This window comes from Erythranthe guttata, chromosome 12 (assembly GCF_056151865.1).
Source record: "Erythranthe guttata isolate IM_541 chromosome 12, IM_541, whole genome shotgun sequence".
NCBI lineage: Eukaryota > Viridiplantae > Streptophyta > Magnoliopsida > Lamiales > Phrymaceae > Erythranthe > Erythranthe guttata.
The window spans coordinates 15,982,246-16,002,500 of NC_142544.1; the positions used below are offsets into that span (position 1 = coordinate 15,982,246).

At 35.2% G+C, this 20,255-nt stretch overlaps 3 protein-coding genes across 8 annotated transcripts; 1 reads left to right on the forward strand and 2 right to left on the reverse strand.

Moving 5' to 3' along the window:
* Window positions 1-1,269: 1,269 nt before the first annotated feature.
* LOC105967447 (subtilisin-like protease SBT4.4) lies at window positions 1,270-8,082 on the forward strand. The gene is made up of 9 exons (XM_012992042.2): window positions 1,270-1,416; window positions 1,503-1,585; window positions 3,724-3,815; window positions 5,304-5,836; window positions 5,912-6,000; window positions 6,083-6,298; window positions 6,846-6,957; window positions 7,090-7,294; window positions 7,398-8,082. Exons 1-9 carry the CDS (start codon window positions 1,270-1,272, stop codon window positions 8,000-8,002), a joined length of 2,082 nt encoding a protein of 693 aa, XP_012847496.2. The 3' UTR covers window positions 8,003-8,082.
* LOC105967490 (uncharacterized) lies at window positions 2,732-19,746 on the reverse strand. Of its 6 annotated transcripts, none has more exons than XM_088826383.1 (22): window positions 19,544-19,746; window positions 19,202-19,315; window positions 18,824-18,951; window positions 18,190-18,273; window positions 17,843-18,034; window positions 17,065-17,169; window positions 16,323-16,807; window positions 15,294-15,373; window positions 14,562-14,860; window positions 14,336-14,451; window positions 13,968-14,021; window positions 13,743-13,808; window positions 13,382-13,585; window positions 12,957-13,113; window positions 10,370-11,057; window positions 10,072-10,260; window positions 9,518-9,622; window positions 8,868-9,261; window positions 8,669-8,777; window positions 4,539-4,653; window positions 3,722-3,829; window positions 2,732-3,089 (listed from the first exon to the last, which is right to left on the reverse strand). In XM_088826383.1, exons 9-13 carry the CDS (start codon window positions 14,617-14,619, stop codon window positions 13,481-13,483), a joined length of 399 nt encoding a protein of 132 aa, XP_088682509.1. In that variant the 5' UTR covers window positions 14,620-14,860; window positions 15,294-15,373; window positions 16,323-16,807; window positions 17,065-17,169; window positions 17,843-18,034; window positions 18,190-18,273; window positions 18,824-18,951; window positions 19,202-19,315; window positions 19,544-19,746; the 3' UTR covers window positions 2,732-3,089; window positions 3,722-3,829; window positions 4,539-4,653; window positions 8,669-8,777; window positions 8,868-9,261; window positions 9,518-9,622; window positions 10,072-10,260; window positions 10,370-11,057; window positions 12,957-13,113; window positions 13,382-13,480. The 6 variants fall into 6 exon arrangements, with proteins under 6 accessions (XP_088682509.1, XP_088682508.1, XP_088682507.1 ...); XM_088826382.1 differs by having other exon boundaries at window positions 18,824-19,033; window positions 19,544-19,705; XM_088826381.1 differs by having other exon boundaries at window positions 15,267-15,373; window positions 18,824-19,033; window positions 19,544-19,705.
* Window positions 10,246-11,087, reverse strand: LOC148766590 (ARF guanine-nucleotide exchange factor GNOM-like). Its single transcript, XM_088827347.1, has 4 exons — window positions 10,861-11,087; window positions 10,719-10,815; window positions 10,370-10,462; window positions 10,246-10,260 (listed from the first exon to the last, which is right to left on the reverse strand). The coding sequence occupies exons 1-4, from the start codon at window positions 11,085-11,087 to the stop codon at window positions 10,246-10,248; spliced, it is 432 nt and encodes a 143-aa protein (XP_088683473.1).
* Window positions 19,747-20,255: the final 509 nt, after the last annotated feature.

Consider the following 20,255-nt stretch of genomic DNA (forward strand, 5'->3'; position numbering starts at 1 on the left):
TTTTGTTATAGTCTTAATGCGTACCAGCTAATTTTTTTCATTTTAGATATGAGGACCACTTCTCAACTTGGTATATGTTTGCAAATTTTTATTTTTAATTTTTTTAATGGAAGTTTTTTTAAAGTGAAAACTAGTTTCAATTCCAAATTTGGACCGGAAATCTTGTTCCGAAATCGATTTTTTTCACAGGAAATTTTATTTGTCTTTAATCTAAAATACATAATAAAATTGATTCATAAATGTATTTTCTGGGGAGAAAAAAGAATTCTTAGGAAATTATATTTACGAAAAGTAAAATTGGACCGGGATACAGAATTTCACATGTATTTTATACGTATATTTAAAATTATCTGTAAATGTACACTTATTATAAAATATAAATTTTGTGTAGAAAATGTAAGATTATTGAATCGATTTGTACTACTAACTGAGCAAATGGAAATTAAAAAGGCGTTCATAAAAGAATACTTATATATATATATATATATATATATATATATATATATATTATAATACAAACTATACTATCTATGTGTAAAAAAGTCTTTGGAGCTTACTGTATTAATACGTAAAAGGGAGGAAATGGCATTATGCCATGCAAAATAGAAATAGAAAGCCATGCAAAAAATAGAAACGCCCAGTACTTTAATTTTTTTTTTTGTGTTGAGAGTGAGAGAGAGAGAGAGAGAGAGAGAGAGAGAGAGAGAGAGAGAGAGAGAGAGAGAGAGAGAGAGAGAGAGAGAGAGAGAGAGAGAGAGAGTTTTCACTTTGAAAGAAGAAGAAGAAGAAGAAGAAGAAGAAGAAAGAAGAAGAAGAAGAAGAAGAAGAAGAAGAAGAAGAAGAAGAAGAAGAAGAAGAAGAAGAAGAAGAAGAAGAAGAAGAAGAAGAAGAAGAAGAAGAAGAAGAAGAAGAAGAAGAAGAAGAAGAAGAAGAAGAAGAAGAAGAAGAAGAAGAAGAAGAAGAAGAAGAAGAAGAAGAAGAAGAAGAAGAAGAAGAAGAAGAAGAAGAAGAAGAAGAAGAAGAAGAAGAAGAAGAAGAAGAAGAAGAAGAAGAAGAAGAAGAAGAAGAAGAAGAAGAAGGAGGAGGAGGAGGTAAGGAAAATTGAATGATGGTAGTTTGTTCTACAGACCATATTTATTTGAAATTCTTGAAAGTATGTATGTAATTCCATTATACACCTCATGAATCAAAATTTAGAGTTTTAGAAATGGATAATTAATAATTGGAGATGATAATTAATTCGTATGAATACATGATTAATGTAGGACAATGGTTGGATTTGGCAAGGTCGCTGTGTTTTGGAGGTCACTTGCAATTCGGATGACTTCATCATCGCTCGTCTCTCCTTTTGTCGGAGCTCTCGTATTTTTCCTGCTTTTCGCTTCCCAGGTTCATGCAACTATAGAGACCAGGCAGGCAAGTTATTTTCTTGTTTCTTTTTTGATTTTTTTTTTTTGGTTTAATTGAATCGATGCACTTACTATCATTTCTTCTCAATGTAGGTCTACATTGCATATCTCGGAAGTCTCTCCGAGACGACGACTACCGACCACTATGGCCTGCTCCGTGAAATCGTCGATACAAGGTAACATTTTTTTTTTAATTCATATTTCTTATTCACTTGTATACTGTGAGAAAAATGATCATAGTAAGTATTGTGGCAGTTAATCCTTTCCTGCGAGTTTAATATGTAGGTTTTTTTTTGGGGGGGGGGGGGGGGGGATAATTTTTAGAAGTAGGGGTGCAAGTTGGAATCGAAAATCCAACTTTTAGATTTCAAAAATTTTGTAACACACAATTATAAACAGATTTTCCCCTTTGTTCCCGAGCCCTTTCGAATTGGAATGAATGAATTTTTAGGTTTAGAAATTTTTTTGAATTGAAATTGAAATTGGAACTAATTTGTACTTCCGAATTTTTTTGAAAATTTTGCGAAAATACTAATTCCGATCCGTTCAATCCGACTCCTATGTAGAAGTGTAGGTAGAGCCACAAGGAAATTATTAATTTTTTCATGACTCACTTTGAGTATAAAACAAACAGTTTCAAAGGTAAAAAAAAAAATAAACTAATCATTTTCCCCTGCAAAATTGAATTTGCTGTTCTGTTTGAAGAACACAAACACAAATTATGCACATATCATATTATAACTATTCAACATTAGAAACACCTCATCACATATTATAAAACCTCAAGAACATCTCCATACTTAAAAATATTCTTTTAGTAAATAAACTATATAGTATCTCTCTGATTTCTATCTTGCCAAATGTAGCAGACTTAACAACTGCATACAAATTATCTGAGAATATGTTATCTCTCGTAATATATATATATATATATATATATAGTAAATAAACTATACAGTAAGCTGTTATCCGAAACAACGGTATCTGACAAGTTCATCTATCTTTCTATAACTTCACTGGTGATTTAGATAAGTATGTACAATTTTGGCAGAAGCCGGACAGAGAATATAATCTGGTTGCTAGTGCCCGTCTTTTCGCTTCCTGCTTAAATTCAAGAAAGTAAAAACTAAGCATTATTACAAAGAGTGTAAAATAGCATATTTTCTTCCCCGGATTCCAAGAAAACTGGGAATCAGGAAAAACATGGGAGTTTCCTCATCACTCGTGACAGAAAATAAGCATGTATTATTGCGTTACAAAACATTATCCATACACTAAAGTGTTCGTTGATCTTTTCTCTGAAGAACAAAAGATTGCCAGATGAAACGACGTAAAGAAAAAACACATGGAATATATACGATATATGAGTTGAATGTTAACTCCTACACGAACATTTTAGTCTGCTTCAACAATCACATACATGCATCGACCTAGATTTTTTTTTTTAATTCTTTAAAAAGGTAAAAATAAAAGAAGGTTGAGGCATGCCACGTATTATGAAAGAATACGTACATAACTATTTATTTGATAAATCAAAACCCGTCATCTAATAGTCAGAGAATCTGGTCAGTCGATAGTATGACGAATGAGTTGGTAAGAGATTACTGAGGAAGGTACCATCATATATAGCCCTTTGTCTCTGCTCGTTCTGGCCACACCAAAATCGCAAATTTTTAGCAGCTGCATACAATCAGAGTATTGCATTATAAAAATAAGCATTCTTGCATTTCTTGATTCAGAACAGAAATTAATATCTGAATAAAAAAGGAGAAAATAAAGACTTCCCAAAATCATAAAAATAAACACACTAATTGGACTCTTAAGCACATTCAGCAAATAGATCGTAGCCTAGCCATCTGATATACCTGCACGACCTTGTTTAATATAAATCATCATTTTTAATGCCTTTAGTCCCCGTTTGGTTGGCAAGATAAGATTAGTCAAGATAAGATTAAATAATCTAATGAGACCCAATTATTTTATTGGAGCTTGAAACGTCCAACAAAAAAATTCATTAGAAGGCAAGGTAAGCCAAGATAAAGCTAGATAACCCATGATTATATAATTTTGGCGGGTCGACCCGGCAATTTATTGAGGATACCAAACATCAAACTAAGTCCAACTATTTAGTTAATCATGGCTTATCTTGGCAACCAAACGGGGCCTTAATAGATGGTCCACTTACACAATAGCCCCAATTCGCACAAACCATTCGTGACACATGAGAACCGTCAAGTAAAACTTCATGAAATTTGTTATCTATTTATTTTTTTCAGCTTCAAGAAAAATAATTGATGAACTCATTTACGCACAGATTCATGAAGCAGAACTTGCTGAGAAGCTACAAAAGGAGCTTCAACGGATTTGCGGCCTCCCTCACAGACGAAGAACACGAAAAGTTGGCTGGTACTTTTCACTCCCTGTAACAAAATTACACTTCAAATGTGTATATATTGTGTGTTATCACGACAAATATATATCATGTTAATATGTTTATAAGATATTCAATAAATGTCCCGTTATGAATTTGTGCATACAGTGGATTGAAATTGTGCTCGTATTTACATTTAGAAGCAAATACAAATTTGCTATTATCTTCAAGAAGAGCATCATAACCATAGAAAATCCTAAACAAACATAGCAAGATTTCAACTGATGGTCATTCTATAAGAAAATAGTCGCTCGCAAATGTTAAATTCCCGGCACAAAGTGTTTAGTCACTTCTCAATAAGAATTACTCTATTCTCTGTTGTGAGATGTTTAGAAGATTTGCCTTGCTTCTTTAGAGTAAACAACGAGTGCAAACTGCATTACTTCAGAGGAAATCGTGTGATACATACGGCAAAAAACATTTCTAATTATGAGTTGTTTTAGGCAGTCAAAATGACCATATTACCCCTCTAAGCTGTAATAGATCCTCCACGTATAAGGAATCCAGTCTAATTTCGTGACCATATCTAATTATAATATTATTTGATAGAGGTGCGTCCATCTTCCTTTCGTTTCTTGTAAGATGGCCCAATTTTATTTAAATATACGACACATACATCTTCTAGTTTTTGGAATATGCTAGGCACACAAGACTAGTAGAAACCCTACTAATATTGTAAAAAATAAGTATTTTCTTACCACGATCGAGGTAAGCATAATCCTCTGAATTTTAGCCATCCACAATCTCTTGATTCTTAGACAATTTCCTTTCACTTTTTACCATAAGATCTTTACCTGTAAAGATACGATTCAGCTGCACAAGACAATTGTTTCACTTATCATCGTAAATACGAGAGTATAAAGAATGACGTTAAATAAGAACAAGAAATAAAATGATGACTGTCTATGTGCTCATAAAAAATAAAAATGGTCATGTACATACTGAATGCATGACATACGCATCCTTGATACTTGAATATTTTTCCAATACTTTGAGGTAAATCATAGAATCCATTAATATTACAGAATAAATCAGAGGTATGCACGCTCGTAAATCCTATTTTCTGGGCAATAGACAAAACATGGCAAATCCTCGTTACTGCCAATTTGACCAACTAGAGAAATCTTGACTTTTTCTGTGCTCCTAAAATCAATATATCACATAACATGGAAATTCAGTCTCTAATCTATTATATTATTGCTCATACGAAAACACGATGTTGACGAATTTACAATTATCACAAAAATCCAAGTTTGTTCTAATAGTTCAAGAACCCTTATCGAGATAAGAAATAGCTACGTAGACTGGAGTTTCGAAATATAGAACTGGTCAAAGCCTTGTCAAAGAAACTCAAAAACATGGTAAAAGAAACCAAATAATGCAGCATGTCAAAAGAAATTAATTACTAGAAGATCCGGAAGCTTTGTGAAGAAGGATACGAACATTTCTTGTTCTCTATCGAGAAACCACAAAAAATAACTTCTCCTGTCATGTGTTAACTCCCAAATTGATAGGAGCTCGGTACTACAATTTCTTCAGACCAAACAAGAATACTTCTAGGGATGATATTGGCCACGGAAGTCATACAGCTTCTACTGCAGCAGGACGCCCCGTCGATGCCAACTTCTACGGCATTGCCGGTGGGATTGCCAGAGGCGGCGTGCCATCGGCGAAAATGGCCGTTTATAAGGCGTGCCATGGTACGAACTGCTATGGAGTTGACCTCCTACATGCATTCGACGATGCAATTGCTGATGGCGTTGACCTCATTTCGATTTCTGTTGGAGGAAAATATCCTAATTTAGAAAGTGACCCTATTGCAATCGGTGGATTCCACGCATCGGCAAGAGGTATATTGGTTGTACAAGCCGCTGGAAACGATGGGGGCAAAGCAACTATTGGAAGTGTCGCCCCGTGGATCTTCTCGGTCGCTGCTAGCAGTACCGACCGAGCAATAATCACGAAGGTCACTTTAGGGGATGGAAAGACGTATATTGTAAGTATATTATATATAGTCTTAGGCTGTAATTGTTATTGTAATATATTAATTGATTGTTAATTTGTGCTACAGGGAAAATCGGTCAACTCATTCAATTTACACGGGACTAGTTTACCAATAATTTACGGAGATGAAACTCGATGTCACAAAGATGCTGCAAGGTAATTTCTCGATATCCCTCTTTAAATATCTCGTTCTAGAATGTAAAATGTAAGACAATAACTTGTTTATTTTGAATTTCAGGTCATGTGCTAAAGGTTGTTTGGAGCCAAGTGTAGTAAAAGATAAAATTGTGATGTGCAACAACTACGATGGTATAGACGAAGTTTCTACTGTTGGAGGTCTTGGAGTCATTGCATATGCCAGTTCCTCGGACGTGTCGTACGTAGTTCCCATAGCCGCATCAAGCTTGAATGGGGACGATTTCAACTCGATTCAGAGTTATTATAGCTCCACAAGGTAACATCTAATTAGTTTAATGCATGATCATGAAATAAAGTGTAACGCAAACTTGAATAATAACTATGTTTCAACTTATAAGCTGCTGTCAAAAACCTACTACAACTTCAGACGTTCATTGGAATATGTTTTTTTCCTCTCTCACTCTCTCTTAGAAAAATCGAACTATGACTAATTTGATGATAAAAGTTACAAGTTTCCACTTGCCACTAACAGAAGATGAAAGAATCCTATCCAAAACTAAGAGCTAACACAATCTTGAAAGAAACCTTTGTATTAAATTACAGTTGGAGCCGATCAAACACAAGCAGAATTGAAATGTAGCTGAATTAGTACATCATCGTCTTTACCATTTTCTTTACCAGATATGTAGCACACTGGATACATATAAGTCAACTATTGTAATTAGTTGAAGAAAAAAAGAGTTCATATATACTTTACATTTTGCCTAGTTCAGACACCTTCTTTTTCATCCACTTTTCAATACATCAGCTTAATGCATTAATGAATTGTATTAAGTCAAAATTACTGAATGTGATCTGTGTAGATCTCCTATAGCGGGCATATTAGCTAGTGAAGCAATAAACAATACGGATGCACCTCACGTTGCAAGCTTCTCTTCGAGGGGACCAAATCCGTTTATTCCGGATATTTTGAAGGTATACACAACTGGTTTTTCTTTTCTTTCTTCTTTTTTTTGCTTTACTTGCACTTCACATATTATCACAATGTTGCTATTGTCTTATTGCATTATAAATCGTATCATATATATCTATATTTTGTACATGCAGCCGGATATTACAGCGCCCGGAGTCGAAATTTTGGCAGCATATTCACCATCAGTTTCACCAACAAATGATAAAAGATCTGTCCCTTATAGCATTCTCTCTGGAACCTCAATGTCCTGCCCCCATGTCACCGGGGCAGCCGCTTATGTAAAATCCTTTCATCTAGACTGGTCATCTTCGGCCATCAAATCCGCTCTAATGACGACAGGTAATCTTGAGTTAACCCTATAAATAAAATAAATCCAAATGTACTTTTTTTTCTTCCCATTATAGCTAATGTTTAATTATTTCAATTTGTTAATTTGTTGCAGCCTCGAGAATGGATGCCTCAAAGGACCAACTAGCTGAATTTTCATACGGAGCTGGTCATGTTGATCCACGAAAAGCTATTGATCCTGGGCTCGTGTACGAAATATCGACGGAGGATTATATTAATCTCCTTTGCAATTCAGGATATAATACAGCAAAACTGAGACAACTATTTACAGTTAATAGTAGCTGCAATGGAGTTAACGCACCTAAAGATATGAACTACCCCTCAATGACTGTTCGAGTTAGTGGGACCAGCTTTTCTGAAAATTTTACGAGGAAGGTCACAAATGTAGGAGTACAAAACTCGAGATACGAGGTGAAAACAAGCACCAGCTCAGATTATAGGATTGTGGTGAACCCAACAATCCTTACCTTTCGAGCATTGGGAGAAACACAATCATTCGAGGTATCTATAAGTGGAAAGATCAATGGTTATCTAGTTTCGGCTTATATAGAATGGACTGACGGCGTCCACACAGTCCGCAGTCCGGTAGTAGTATATTCTAATAACTCGATAAACGAGCCTATTTTCAGTTGGGCCCATTCAATTGGGTCCAACAAGATTTTCTACTTATTTTTAGCATTTTTAGTTAATTATATATAGTTTCAGTTGTATATGTGTTAGGGAAATATGTATGACAGTCGTTTATATTGGATTTCTCCATTAAGAAGTTGCTGAATGCAATTTGAAGGAAAACGAATTTTGAAAATAAAAACTGATTGTTGTCTGTTGACGACGTATTAGCTCCACTGATGAAGATTCTAATGCAGTGAGAGGAAAAAATGTATTCTTGTGTGGATGTACAGGAATACACTATGGAGTTGGAAGCAGAAATTGCGAAATTCAAGGAGGAAAATCAGGAGTTGCTAAAGAAATGGTTATCTAATTTCATCTTTTTTATCTCATCAATATAATTCATTTTCAGAATAGTGCAAGAACATATCTACCGACCAAACAATGTTCAGATGAGGCGGAGTTAAGATTTTGAGTGTTATCTAAGTAAAGCTCTCATTTACTGTCACCAGAGTCAGAAACTTAATCTACATTATATTCCTTAGCTAACAATTGCATCCGTAGTTATCAAGAAAGATATCAGTGTCAACAGATTGGAACTTGAAGGTGGCGATATACTTTTTTCCGAAAACTATATAACTGCAGGCCTTCTCTTTAAGTGCATAAATAACAAAGAACGCCAACTAAGCTCTTCTCGGAAGATATGAAATAAAATTAAAATGTCGAAAGAGCGGAAGAAATCAAGTATGTACTTACCTGTCTCTCCAATTAGGTAACTTGAAAATATACATCATCTGGATTTGTTGCGAAAGCTCTCCAATCAGCCGTTTCCTTTTCCTTGTGCAGCCTAAACTATTTGCCCCCTCTGCATTGTTGTGAAACCCAATCAGTACAGACGCAATATGAATTCAAATGCATCTACATGGAAGAGCAAGAAAATGTGTTAATGACTTACATTCGTTTGATTTGAAGATGAATGCGCTCTTGCGACTGTTTTAAAAATAAATCCTTGGAATCGTGCAATTTACTTCCCAGCCCATTAAGTAATTGTTCGAATTTACGGAAAGAGATATTAAGGGCATGTCTCTCAGCTCGATATTCAGTATGGCATAGAATAGATCAAATGTGAAAGCCTTTTCGATAAATTCTACTGAAATGTTATCGTTTTGGAAATCAATTGCTTCGATGTTGTTTTCGCCAGCTAAGACATTTAGTATTTGGTAGCTTCTCGGAGGAGTGTACTAAGGTCCTATCTACTTCATAGGATACTCTTAGGACATTCTGTAACTCACGTCATCACTGAAGTGTATGGGAAGCCCCTTCATTACTCGCCATTCTTTATGCTGTTTCTAAAGGGAAGAAAAAACGACAAACAATTAGTGGAATTTCAGCATTTAATCATAAGCTTATCTATGAGGAGAAGGAATTAACACCGAAATTAGAGAGCACATAGAAAAGACAAATCTAATCTTAACCAGCATAACAATGGTCATTTTTCCCCTTCATTATTCCTTCCATTTGTTGTTTCTTAACAAAAAATGTATCATATCTAATAAACGGGATATATCGAGGAGGGAAATATAAATTTTATAAGTATGTAAGTACCTGTCTCTCAATGCGCCACAAAGAAAATTCATGATGTCCTTAAACCTCTCCAATGATCACTACAGCCCTTTCCATTTCCTTGCCCAGACTAAACTGTTTGCGCCTCTGCATTTGTCGTGAAATCCAATCAACACAAACGCGATATGAATTCAAAGCCACTAGCGAAAGAAAACCTTATGCTATAGTAATTATAGGTTCTTCTATTCCCAATGTTAGTACAATAACTTATCAAAGAAACTTTGTGGTTAAAAGAATAATTTTGTCATCCGACTGCTGTATGACAAAATTGAATTGTCAAAAAGACCACAAACATGTTGGCATGTCATTATAATAAACCTGTTAGGAGCATCATAAAGTACAATATTTTGCACATAACAATAATTTCGACATAGTTAATCCTTCATTAGACAGCAGCCATAATAAAATCAACGAATCTTCTCATTTTAGAAAACAAAAAAACTTGGAAGAAATAGCAATTTTTCCAAGCAAAAGGGCAAGATGGTCATTTCAGTACTCATAATTATAGAAAGAAAAAAAAAACTCTTAACTATTACCAATAAGGATGAAACCAAACTTTTTTGAAGGACCGCTCCATTTTCTGCTCCTTTTTATATGTTTGCCCACCTAACCACGGTTACGTTTTTCTCTTACATGCACGTTTCTTTGAAGTACTTGTGCAATTGAGGAAGACCATCGGTAAGAAAATTATTAGTATACAAAGAAGCACTCTACAGCTTCAAAGCCTACGAAAAAAAAAAACACAGACACAGTAATTAGTGCAATACATAATATATACATACTTTGAAAGATTCTTTGAAGCAAAATAACAGAAAAGCTAGTTATAATTAATACCTCATCCTTGCCAAAATTGGCCATTTTTTCCTCTAATGAGCCGACTTTTCCTTGGTTTCTCAGAAGACTAACGACTGTACCCCACCGGCATACCTGAAAGAGGAAATCGACGAAATCTTTGCCGGCTTCGGCATACAGGACTCTTTTGGCTTTGGTATCAATCAACAGTTTCAAGCTGATCGCTTTGGATTAGGCTGCGGCCATTGTTAGGTTTTCTTTCGTGTACAGATCGGGATACAATAACGTTGTAACCTTGCACCGACATTACTAGATAATCCAAACATCTTCGAGATGATCATGGCATGCAGATATCTTTGCAAAAGCCAGGAATCCATCGGTACATGTTTACCAGAACATCCTCATATTCAGCATGATCAAACACCACTGAGATAGCATCAATCGTTGGACCAGACATGATTTCAAATATGTCGTGGTCGAGGTAGGCTCTGTAATGTAATCAGAGACGATGTACGGAGAAACTTTTTCTGGACTTGTGCATCAAATCAACCCGAGGACCAGGAGTCATTTCAGCAAAACCAGCTCCTTGTTCAGGTGTGCTGCGAATCTCATTCTTGCCCATTGAGTAATAAGAGCTCTGGCAGGAAATCACGGGGGAGGTCAGTAACTCCATTAAATTACTATGCCGGTAATTCCTGATGAAATCCTCTTCGGTCATCTTTTCCTTCACCTGTACATTATGCTGATACCCATTAAGCATATTATCAGGGAATAAGACAACAAAAGAGCAGCATCTCTATTGGCTAAAATCAGCGAGGATTGCTCGGTAATATCTCCCTGAGAATGCCTCGTGCACTCTTTGTATCATCATAGATTCTACAGAAAGAGCCTTAATGCAGTATCGAGGTTCATGTAAATACAAATAATCACACAAAATGCAGTCAGAAACGAGGAGATCACACCGAACTAAATCGGGGATAACGTAGAGAGGAAAATGAAAATAAAGGCACGCATCAATCACAATACCAACACCAAAATAAACGAACAAATAAACTAAAAATTCAAAAAAAAAACATTAAAAAAAATAATGCAGGCTGAAAAATATAGATGAAAAACATATGGATAATTCACAATAAAACCTACAGAAAATAGCTAATAACGAATTTTAATTTCACTGTAGAGTTAGTGAGAACAGAGATGAATGCAACATTTGTTCCGAGTAAAATATAGCAACACTTGCAGACGTAACATCTCGAAACAAAACTTAAACTCCAAATTATACAGCATGAGCATTAAACTCGGTATTGTTTTGTTTCATGAATATGTATACTGGACAAGAGATATTAACCCCATTATTAGAAAACAGAACTCTTGAAAACAGGTATAAAATGGAAAGTAATATCCAAGACATAAGAATTGAGTTTTTTTTCCGACGGAGAACGACAGCGGCTGCAAAGTGTGACTTGGTACCAGAAAAGAAGCAGCGGCGGGAGAGAAGAAGGATTTTGAAGAGAGCGGACACGTGTTTCGGGCAGAAAATACGTAAAGAACAAAGAAACTGCATTTAGGCCCCTACCATAATTACTTAGGGGCCTGTTTGTTAAAGAAAGGGAAAAAATTAAAATATAGACATTTTTTTAGGCGAAATTACGGCCATGATGGGTAATTACGAAAAAGTCTCTCATGTTTGGGTAATTACAACCACCCTTTAACTATGAATCTTCTTATACATCCACCCTTCTCGTGTCAAATTCAACATAATCTTCTAGATTTCACGAAATATTCTCTAGTTTGTACTCGTTTTTTGCAAAAATACAGTTTCTGATGCACCATAATCTAATATTTACGAGCCAAGAGACACATCTTATGATGATCATATTTTAAAATGTGGAGCTCGAATGGATAAAACGGGTACAAACTGGAGAATATTCAACATAATCTAGAAGATTTTACTAAATTCGACACCACAAGAGTGGACGTGTAAGAAAATTCATAGTTGAGAGATGGTTGTAATTACTCAAACATGAGAAATTTTTCGGAGTTTACCTTAACTCATAAGGTAATTTACTCTTTTTTTTTTACCTTTCACTCTATTCAGAAGGTAATTTACTCTTTTTTTTTATCTTTCATTCAGATTATAGACGAATGCCTTTATTTGTAAGCATGAACAGTCTACTCATTATGTTACAATGAATCTAGGGATAAAAACGGCTACTTCCAAAATAGGCCCCACCTTGGCATGTGGAGCTCCACCAATGGGAATTCCACAGTTGGTTTAGGAGGTAATAACGGTGTTACGGTTATGACAGGTTTTGCATGTGCCTTATGTGTGTAAGGGGTAGGAAAACTATATTTGGCATCTCACCTACATGATATTCATTAGGCAACGATACAATCTTCGTATATCAGAAGCCAACTTCTATTGCATCTGTAGTTATCGAGAACATGATCATTTTTTTCCCAGGAAATTTGGATTATTAGAAAATCAAGAAAGATATAAGTGTCAACAGATTGGAACTTGTAGGTGACGATATACTTTTTCCGAAAATTATTCAATTGCAGGCCCTCTCTTTAAGTGCATAAACAACAAAGAACACCAATTATGCTCGTCGTTCAAGTATGTACTTACTTGAAAATATACACATCGTTGTGAAACCTCTCCATTCAGCCATTTCCTTTTCCTCGTGCAGCCTAAACTATTTGCCGGCTTCTCAGAGGAGTATGCTGAGGTCGTATCCACTTCATAGCTGCGGTACCAATAATAATTTCTTCAAGCCCACCTTCACCTGATTGTCGAGCAAAATAAGATACTTGAACTATTATTGCACCATACAGATATACAAATGAAAACTCAAAGCCCCTTTACGAGTTGCATAAAAATCAAAACATTTCCTAATCAAGAATCAAATTAAGTATATACTACTAATTCTATTATATATAGACATGATAACAGAGCACCGAATAATTGCACCACAATTTTTTTTTTCAATAAATCAAACTCAACTCAAAGAGTTTCACATGACCATCACGACAAGTAAGAGTGAAAAGCGTCACCTGAAAATGGTAGTTTCGTATCAAGATTGCACATTTGCGATCTTCTTGATACTCTCTTACGTCCCTGGAGGGTGGCAAATTGGCAATTTTTCGACGAGTTTATAGAGACCACGTGAACCGTATATGATGTGGTACTTTACTTAACAGAACGCCTACAAATACTACAAGCCTTTTATCATGAATTACTTGAGCATTTATGATTGCCTGAAAGAGTAAAGAAGACGTCTATTAGCCAAAAAAAGCAAAAGAAAAGGTACGTTTTTCCCCTTTTTTCTTAGGTTGAGGTTTTATTTATTTCCACGGAAAAAAATTAACCCCTGAAGTTTGTCTGAGCTTTCGTTAGGGCCTCAAATGATCATACCTGTGACTTGAACGAACAGAGGTAGTCCTGGATGGTTTTCAAGTTGCCAATTAACTTATTATTGCCCTGGAAAAAGAAGTATATAGTGTTTGTCAAATAATTATTTGAGGCAGAGACAATAGAAGAGGGAACCTTGTCTAAACGAAACTTGACAAAGTTATCATTGAGAAGCTGGCAAGTGAGGAACAAAGTAATTATGCTTCCATTAGAGTTCTTGGTACCAACCTGTATTGGGTATTTATCACTGCTACGAGCAGATACCCATTCCTCTAGCAAAGCCTGTGAAAAATAGTTAACTTATTTAAGGCAAAATTCCACCAAAAAATATGGTGTCAACGCAATAGAAAAAATTCTTGAATTCGTCAACCCATCATAATATCCGGTCTTGTATGTTAGAACAAAATTGTTGACCTTACATTAATCAATCCTACTTCCAATTTTTGAAGATTTTAATTGTTGCTCATTGTTTTATCTATTATGACATTCTTGCACACAGCCAGTATACGGATTTCAAATCTTCAGGTCATGTTGAAGAGGTAAGTTTTAAGCTATATAGACTTTACGCCTTTCAACACAAGCAATTTCAGACGCACCTTATGATCAAACTCAGCCATCTTTAGGATTATAGGAATAATAATAGGTTCAGGACCAGCCTTGCCTTTATTGACTTTGGGAGCCTCAGTTGTGCCAGCATTTGTTACCATTTCACCTGTTAAGACACTGAGAAGTTAGAGCTGACCTGTAAAGTTGAAAGGAAAAAAAAACAAAGGAAAAATTATCTTTTACAAGGAAATTACAGTATAGAATGAGATTTTTCACCTTTAGAGTCAGGTATGCTGCCACCTACACTCAAAGATTTTAGAGCACCCGAAACCATATCCACACCAGATATTGCTTTCCGCACTCTTGAGTGGAAATATTGTCATTGTTCTGATTAGCAGCAGATGGAGCAGTATATTCTCGGTTGAGCTTCCACTTTTTACTTTTCGAGCATTTCTCTTCATCTTTTGCTTTATCTTTTGCTGAGCACTTCTCTTCATCTTTTGCTGGTAAGTTGGTCGATGATTTATTTTCATCATCCATCAAGTCAAGTAAATACTAGGATCCAAATGTATGCCCTGTAATTGTTGCAAAAAAATGACATATATCAGCATACCAGCACAAGTTATTAGTTGCATTCCACAAGCTAATATATCAGAGCATATCTCTGAGAAGAAAGAGGAACATGAAGACACTGGAAAATGCTGTCAGTACTACTTTTTTCTTTTCAGCATAGATGAATGCAACTACTTTGAATTACCAAAATACTTTGAATTAAATACAACTCTGATACTGCAGTGCGTTCAGTACAAATATAAAACAAGTGTTCATTTTCTTAGACTTGATAAAATCTCTAAACGGTTCAGTCTTTAGCGTATAAAGACATGAAGTGCTTAAAAGTGATAGATAAGTTGTCAATAATGCAGATGAAAGAAAAATATAAAGAACTGGCAACAATTACGAGCATGTAAATAAGAGACATACATAGCAATTTAGCCGGATCTGACTTGCCTCAATAATAATTGGCTTTCCGTCCTTCATTGCTTTCTTCATTTCCTTTTTCCTTGTGCAGCCTATACTATTTGGCCCCTCTGCATTTGTTGTGAAATCCAATCAACACAAACTCGATATGAATTCAAAGACATTAGCAAATACATCTATCTATACGGCAGAACACACTTCACTAATAAAAACGTGTAAAGTAATAGGGGAAGAAACATTATACTATAGTAATTAAAGGTTCTTCTATTTCCAATGTAAGTAGAATAATTAAAGAAACTAGCAAAATCCAAAGTATAGCAGAGCGTGCATAATCTGACTACTGTATGACAAAATTTTGCACATAACAATAATTTCGACATCATGAAACCTTTATTAGACAGCAGCCATAATATTGGAAGAAATAGCAATTTTTGCATGCAAAAGGGCAAGATGGTCATTTCAGTACTCATAATTTTATTTCATGCTAAGAATCAGTTCACGACTTAATTCAGAAACTAGAAAACGTCAATTCAGGCCATGATTCATAACAAGAAGTCCAAATTCCCAAATCAAATGATCGACTAGGTCTAAACATCAAAATCCCCCAATTTGGTTTCCTTAATTAAGCCAAAAACTAATCACGTACCCAAATAACAACAATTAGGTATCAGATTGTCTAATTAAACCTCAGTTACACATTAATCCTAGGTCAATAGTGGATTTCAGAATCGATTATACTAAAACCACCAAATTCGAACTCAATCTACAAAACCCCCAATTCGCGAAGAGCCCTAATTCTGAGATCAGGTATGTCCAAAGAGCGGAAGAAATCAAGTATGTACAAACCAAAATCGCCAAAATCGCACTAAAATCGGTTTTTAACGATTTTGAACCCGATTTCACACGATTTCAAGGCACTTGCGATTTTAGTGCGATCTTACTCCTTTTCAGTTTGTAAAATCTTAAAGTCTTACGATTTTACGATTTAGATCTGGATTTTGACTACATTGATTCAAATGCATCTACATGGGACAGCAAGAAAATTTGTTAATGACTTACATTCGTTTGGTTTGAAGATGAATACGCTCTTGTGACTGTTTTAATAAATCCTTGGAATCGTGCAATTTACTTCCCAGCCCATTAAGTAATTCTTCGAATTTACGGAGAGAGATATTAAGGGCAACGACAATAAGTCTTGAAGATCGGCTGTAAGATTGTCCATCTAGCTCAAGATTCAGTATGGCGTACAGTAGATCAAATGTGAAAGCCTTTTCGATAAATCCCGCTCAGATGTTATCGTTCTGGAAATCAATGGCTTCGATATCTTTTTCGCCTGCTAAGACTTTAGTAAAGATTCTCTGCATTTGCTAGCTTCTCAGAGGAGTACGATGAGGTCATATCCACTTTTTAGGGTATTCTGGAATTCCACGTCATCATTGAAGTTGTATGGGAGGCCCCTTCTTGCAAAAAACTTTTGCATATCTGGAACGGAAATATCAGATGCAATAGTAGCCACTTCATTACTTGCCATTCTTTATGCGTTTCTAAAGGGAAGAAAAAACGACAAACAATTAGTGGAATTTGGGCATTTAATCTTAAGCTTATCTATGAAGAGAAGGAATTAACACCGTAATTAGAGAGCACATAGAAAAGACAAATCTAATCTTAACCAACATAACAATGGTCATTTTTCCCCTTCAATTATTCCTTCCATTTGTTGTTTCTTAACAAAAAATGTATCATGCATAATGAACGGGATATATCAAGGAAGGAAATATAAATCTTATAAGTATGTAAGTACCTGTCTCTCAATGCGCCACAAAGAAAATTCATGATGTCCTTAAACCTCTCCAATGATCACTACAGCCCTTTCCGTTTCCTTGCCCAGCCTAAACTGTTTGCGCCTCTGCATTTGTCGTGAAATTCAATCAACACAAACTCGATATAAATTCAAAGCCACTAGCGAATACATCTATCTATACGGCAGAGCAAGAAAGAATGAAGAGGGAAAAGGAGACAGGGCAAAAGTGACTTTACTCCTTCTCTATAAGGCTCGCCCGGGTGAAGCCTTTCATTTTTTATTCTTTCACAAACCAAGAGTAAACAAACCGATGCCAAGAATACATAAAAAGGCAGAACACACTTCACTAATAAAAACATGTAAAAGTAATAGGAGAAGAAACCTTATACTATACTAATTATAGGTTCTTCTATTCCCAATGTTAGTAGAATTAGAATAACTTATCAAAAAAACCAGCAAAATGGAAAGTAAACTTTATGGTTATAGCAGGGGGTGCATAATTCGACTACTGTATGACAAAATTGAATTGTCAAAAAGACCACAAACATGTTGGCATGCCATTATAATAAACCTGTTACGAGCATCATAAAGTACAATATTCTGCACATAACAATAATTTCGACATCGTTAATCCTTCATTAGACAGCAGCCATAATAAAATCAACGAATCTTCTCATTTTAGAAAACAAAAAAACTTGGAAGAAGTAGCAATTTTTCCAAGCAAAGGGCAAGATGGTCATTTCAGTACTCATAATTATAGGAAAAAAAAAACTCTTACCTATTACCAATAAGGGAAACCAAACTTTTTTGAAGGACCGCTCCATTTTCTGCTCCTGTTTATCAGTTTGCCCACCTAACCCAGTGAAGTTTTTCTCTTACATCCACATTTCTTTGAAGTACTTGTGCAATTGAGGAAGACGTCGGTAAGAACATTATTAGTACACAAAGAAGCACTCAACAGCTTCAAAGCCTATGAAAAAAAAACACAGACACTGTAATTAGTGCAATACATAGTATATACATACTTTGAAAGATTCTTTGAAAATGTGAGGTTCTCAGCCCTTAAAGTGGTACCTAGATTCTCTCGCTTAGGGTGAAATTAACATGAATAGATACTTTACTTACATTGACTTCATCTTCAGGCCACTTGTCCACATAATATAAGTATTGAAGACACGAAGGCCCACCACTGTCCAGTGTTTGGGGTGCCTGGCATATACATAAATCCAAGAAAAAAAAAATTTAAATACGAATAAACACACAAAATGCAGTCAGAAACGAGAAGGAGATCACACCGAACTAAATCGAGGGAAAACCTAGAGAGGAAAATGGAAATAAGGGCACACATCAATCACAATACCAACACCAAAATCAACGAACAAATAAACTAAAAATACAAAAAAAACATTAAAAAAAATAATGCACGCTGAAAAATATAGATGAAAAACATACGGATAATTCACAATAAAACCTACAGAAAATAGCTAATAACGAATTTTAATTTCACTGTAGAGTTAGTGAGAACAGAGATGAATGCAACATTTGTTCCGAGTAAAATATAGCAACACTTGCAGACATAACATCTCGAAACAAAACTTAAACTCCAAATTATACAGCGTGAGTATTACAATTCGGTATTGTTTTGTTTCATGAAAATTTATACTGGACAAGAGATATTAACCACATTATTAGAAAACAGAACTCTTGAAAACAGGTATAAAATGGAAAGTAAATTAATCCGAATGATAGAAACATTTACCACGTTAAAAAAAATCCCGAATACTAATATCGAGATGTGCAGTTTCCAGAACCGCCAATTCGGGGGATTCAATCCTCTTTTTGAGAACCCTCGTCAGATTTCGAAAGTAAATCCACAAATGCCCTGAACTGTTAATCCACGGTATCAACGTTAATTCTTTGTGAGCAATTTCAAAACTTCTCAAGCCTCCAGAAGATGAAAAATAACAGCCTACGAATAAATAAAAGACGTATGAGACACTTATCAACGGTACAATGCAGGAAAAATATAGAAGAGAAAGAGGCATAATTGCATAAATGATCATGCAATTAAATTAAAGAAAAAAAAATCTATGTTTTCTTCAATGGCAGCACAAACTATAATTCATCTGGACTGTACCTTCACGAAATTGTGCATAAGAGTTCCCCTCAGGCCTTATCTACAGTAGCTTCATCGTCAGAAAAAAACAACAATAATTGATGGAATCGGCTCCCCAGAAGAAAGGTACACATCCTAAACCATTATGAACATAAATTAATCCAACAAACAAAAAAATAGTATTCGGAAAAACAAAGGAAAAATCTGTCCAGTAGAATACGAAGAAAAGGGGAAAAGAAATGGGCTGCAGTGCAAAAAAATGAAGGAAATCTCAGTACGGCGTCGTTTTTGCAAAAAAAATGTGCAAAAAAGAAATAGAGAAGAAAATGGCCGGAATAAATCAAGCAACATCAACAAACAGACCAGTTTTGTTTTCCCGGAGCAATATCCAAGACATAAGGATTGAATTTTTTTTATTTTTTTTTCCGACGGAGAACGACAGTGGCTGCAAAGTGTGACTTGGTACCATAAACGAAGCAGCGGCGGGAGGGAAGAAGGATTTTGAAGAGAGCGGACACGTGTTTCGGCACGAAACACGTAAAGAACAGGGTAATTATTGGCACTTTGCACCCTTGAATTACATGGGTTTGGCACTTTGCACCCTAAAATTGTAAATTTGGCACTTTGCACCCTGAAATTGCAAATTTTTTGCACTTGCTAATCTATTAGCTATACTTTAAGAATGGCTGGAGAATCTACATAAGAAATCGAGCATGAGATGCTATTTGATATATCGTCGAATTATCAATCTCCATTCATTGGTAATACATTTTTTCATCTATAGATTTATTTATCTAAAGTATTATATTGTTATACATAAGAATTTTACAATAGCCTCAACGACGTATTTCTTACGGTATAAGCCTACCCAAAACGATTGAATACGTAAGTTGTTTTTGGGGTTCACGCTCAAACCGGGCGTTCGAATTAATTTTTTTTTTTTTGTTAATTCAATTATATTAATATAATTAATTTAAAATATGTTTTATGTTTATAGGATGCCTAACTGGATGAAAAAATTAGGAGTGGGAAAAGGAAAGGGTCCCCTGATTCATCCTCCTACAAATCCGGTGGA

Excerpts from the sequence above, each read along its gene's own strand:
- LOC105967447 (XM_012992042.2), top strand. The coding sequence starts at position 1,270 with ATGGTTGGATTTGGCAAGGTCGCTGTGTTTTGGAGGTCACTTGCAATT. Across the intron at positions 1,586-3,723 it reads CGTGAAATCGTCGATACAAG|ATTCATGAAGCAGAACTTGC; the intron begins GTAACATTTTTT and ends ATTTACGCACAG. Across the intron at positions 6,958-7,089 it reads TTATTCCGGATATTTTGAAG|CCGGATATTACAGCGCCCGG; the intron begins GTATACACAACT and ends TTGTACATGCAG.
- LOC148766590 (XM_088827347.1), bottom strand. The coding sequence starts at position 11,087 with ATGCTTAATGGGTATCAGCATAATGTACAGGTGAAGGAAAAGATGACC. Across the intron at positions 10,816-10,860 it reads CGGGTTGATTTGATGCACAA|AGCCTACCTCGACCACGACA; the intron begins GTCCAGAAAAAG and ends ATTACATTACAG. Across the intron at positions 10,463-10,718 it reads CTGAATATGAGGATGTTCTG|GTATGCCGGTGGGGTACAGT; the intron begins GTAAACATGTAC and ends TTCCTCTTTCAG.
- LOC105967490 (XM_088826383.1), bottom strand. The coding sequence starts at position 14,619 with ATGGTTTCGGGTGCTCTAAAATCTTTGAGTGTAGGTGGCAGCATACCT. Across the intron at positions 14,452-14,561 it reads CAGCATACCTGACTCTAAAG|GTGAAATGGTAACAAATGCT; the intron begins GTGAAAAATCTC and ends GTGTCTTAACAG. Across the intron at positions 14,022-14,335 it reads TGGCTGAGTTTGATCATAAG|GCTTTGCTAGAGGAATGGGT; the intron begins GTGCGTCTGAAA and ends TATTTTTCACAG.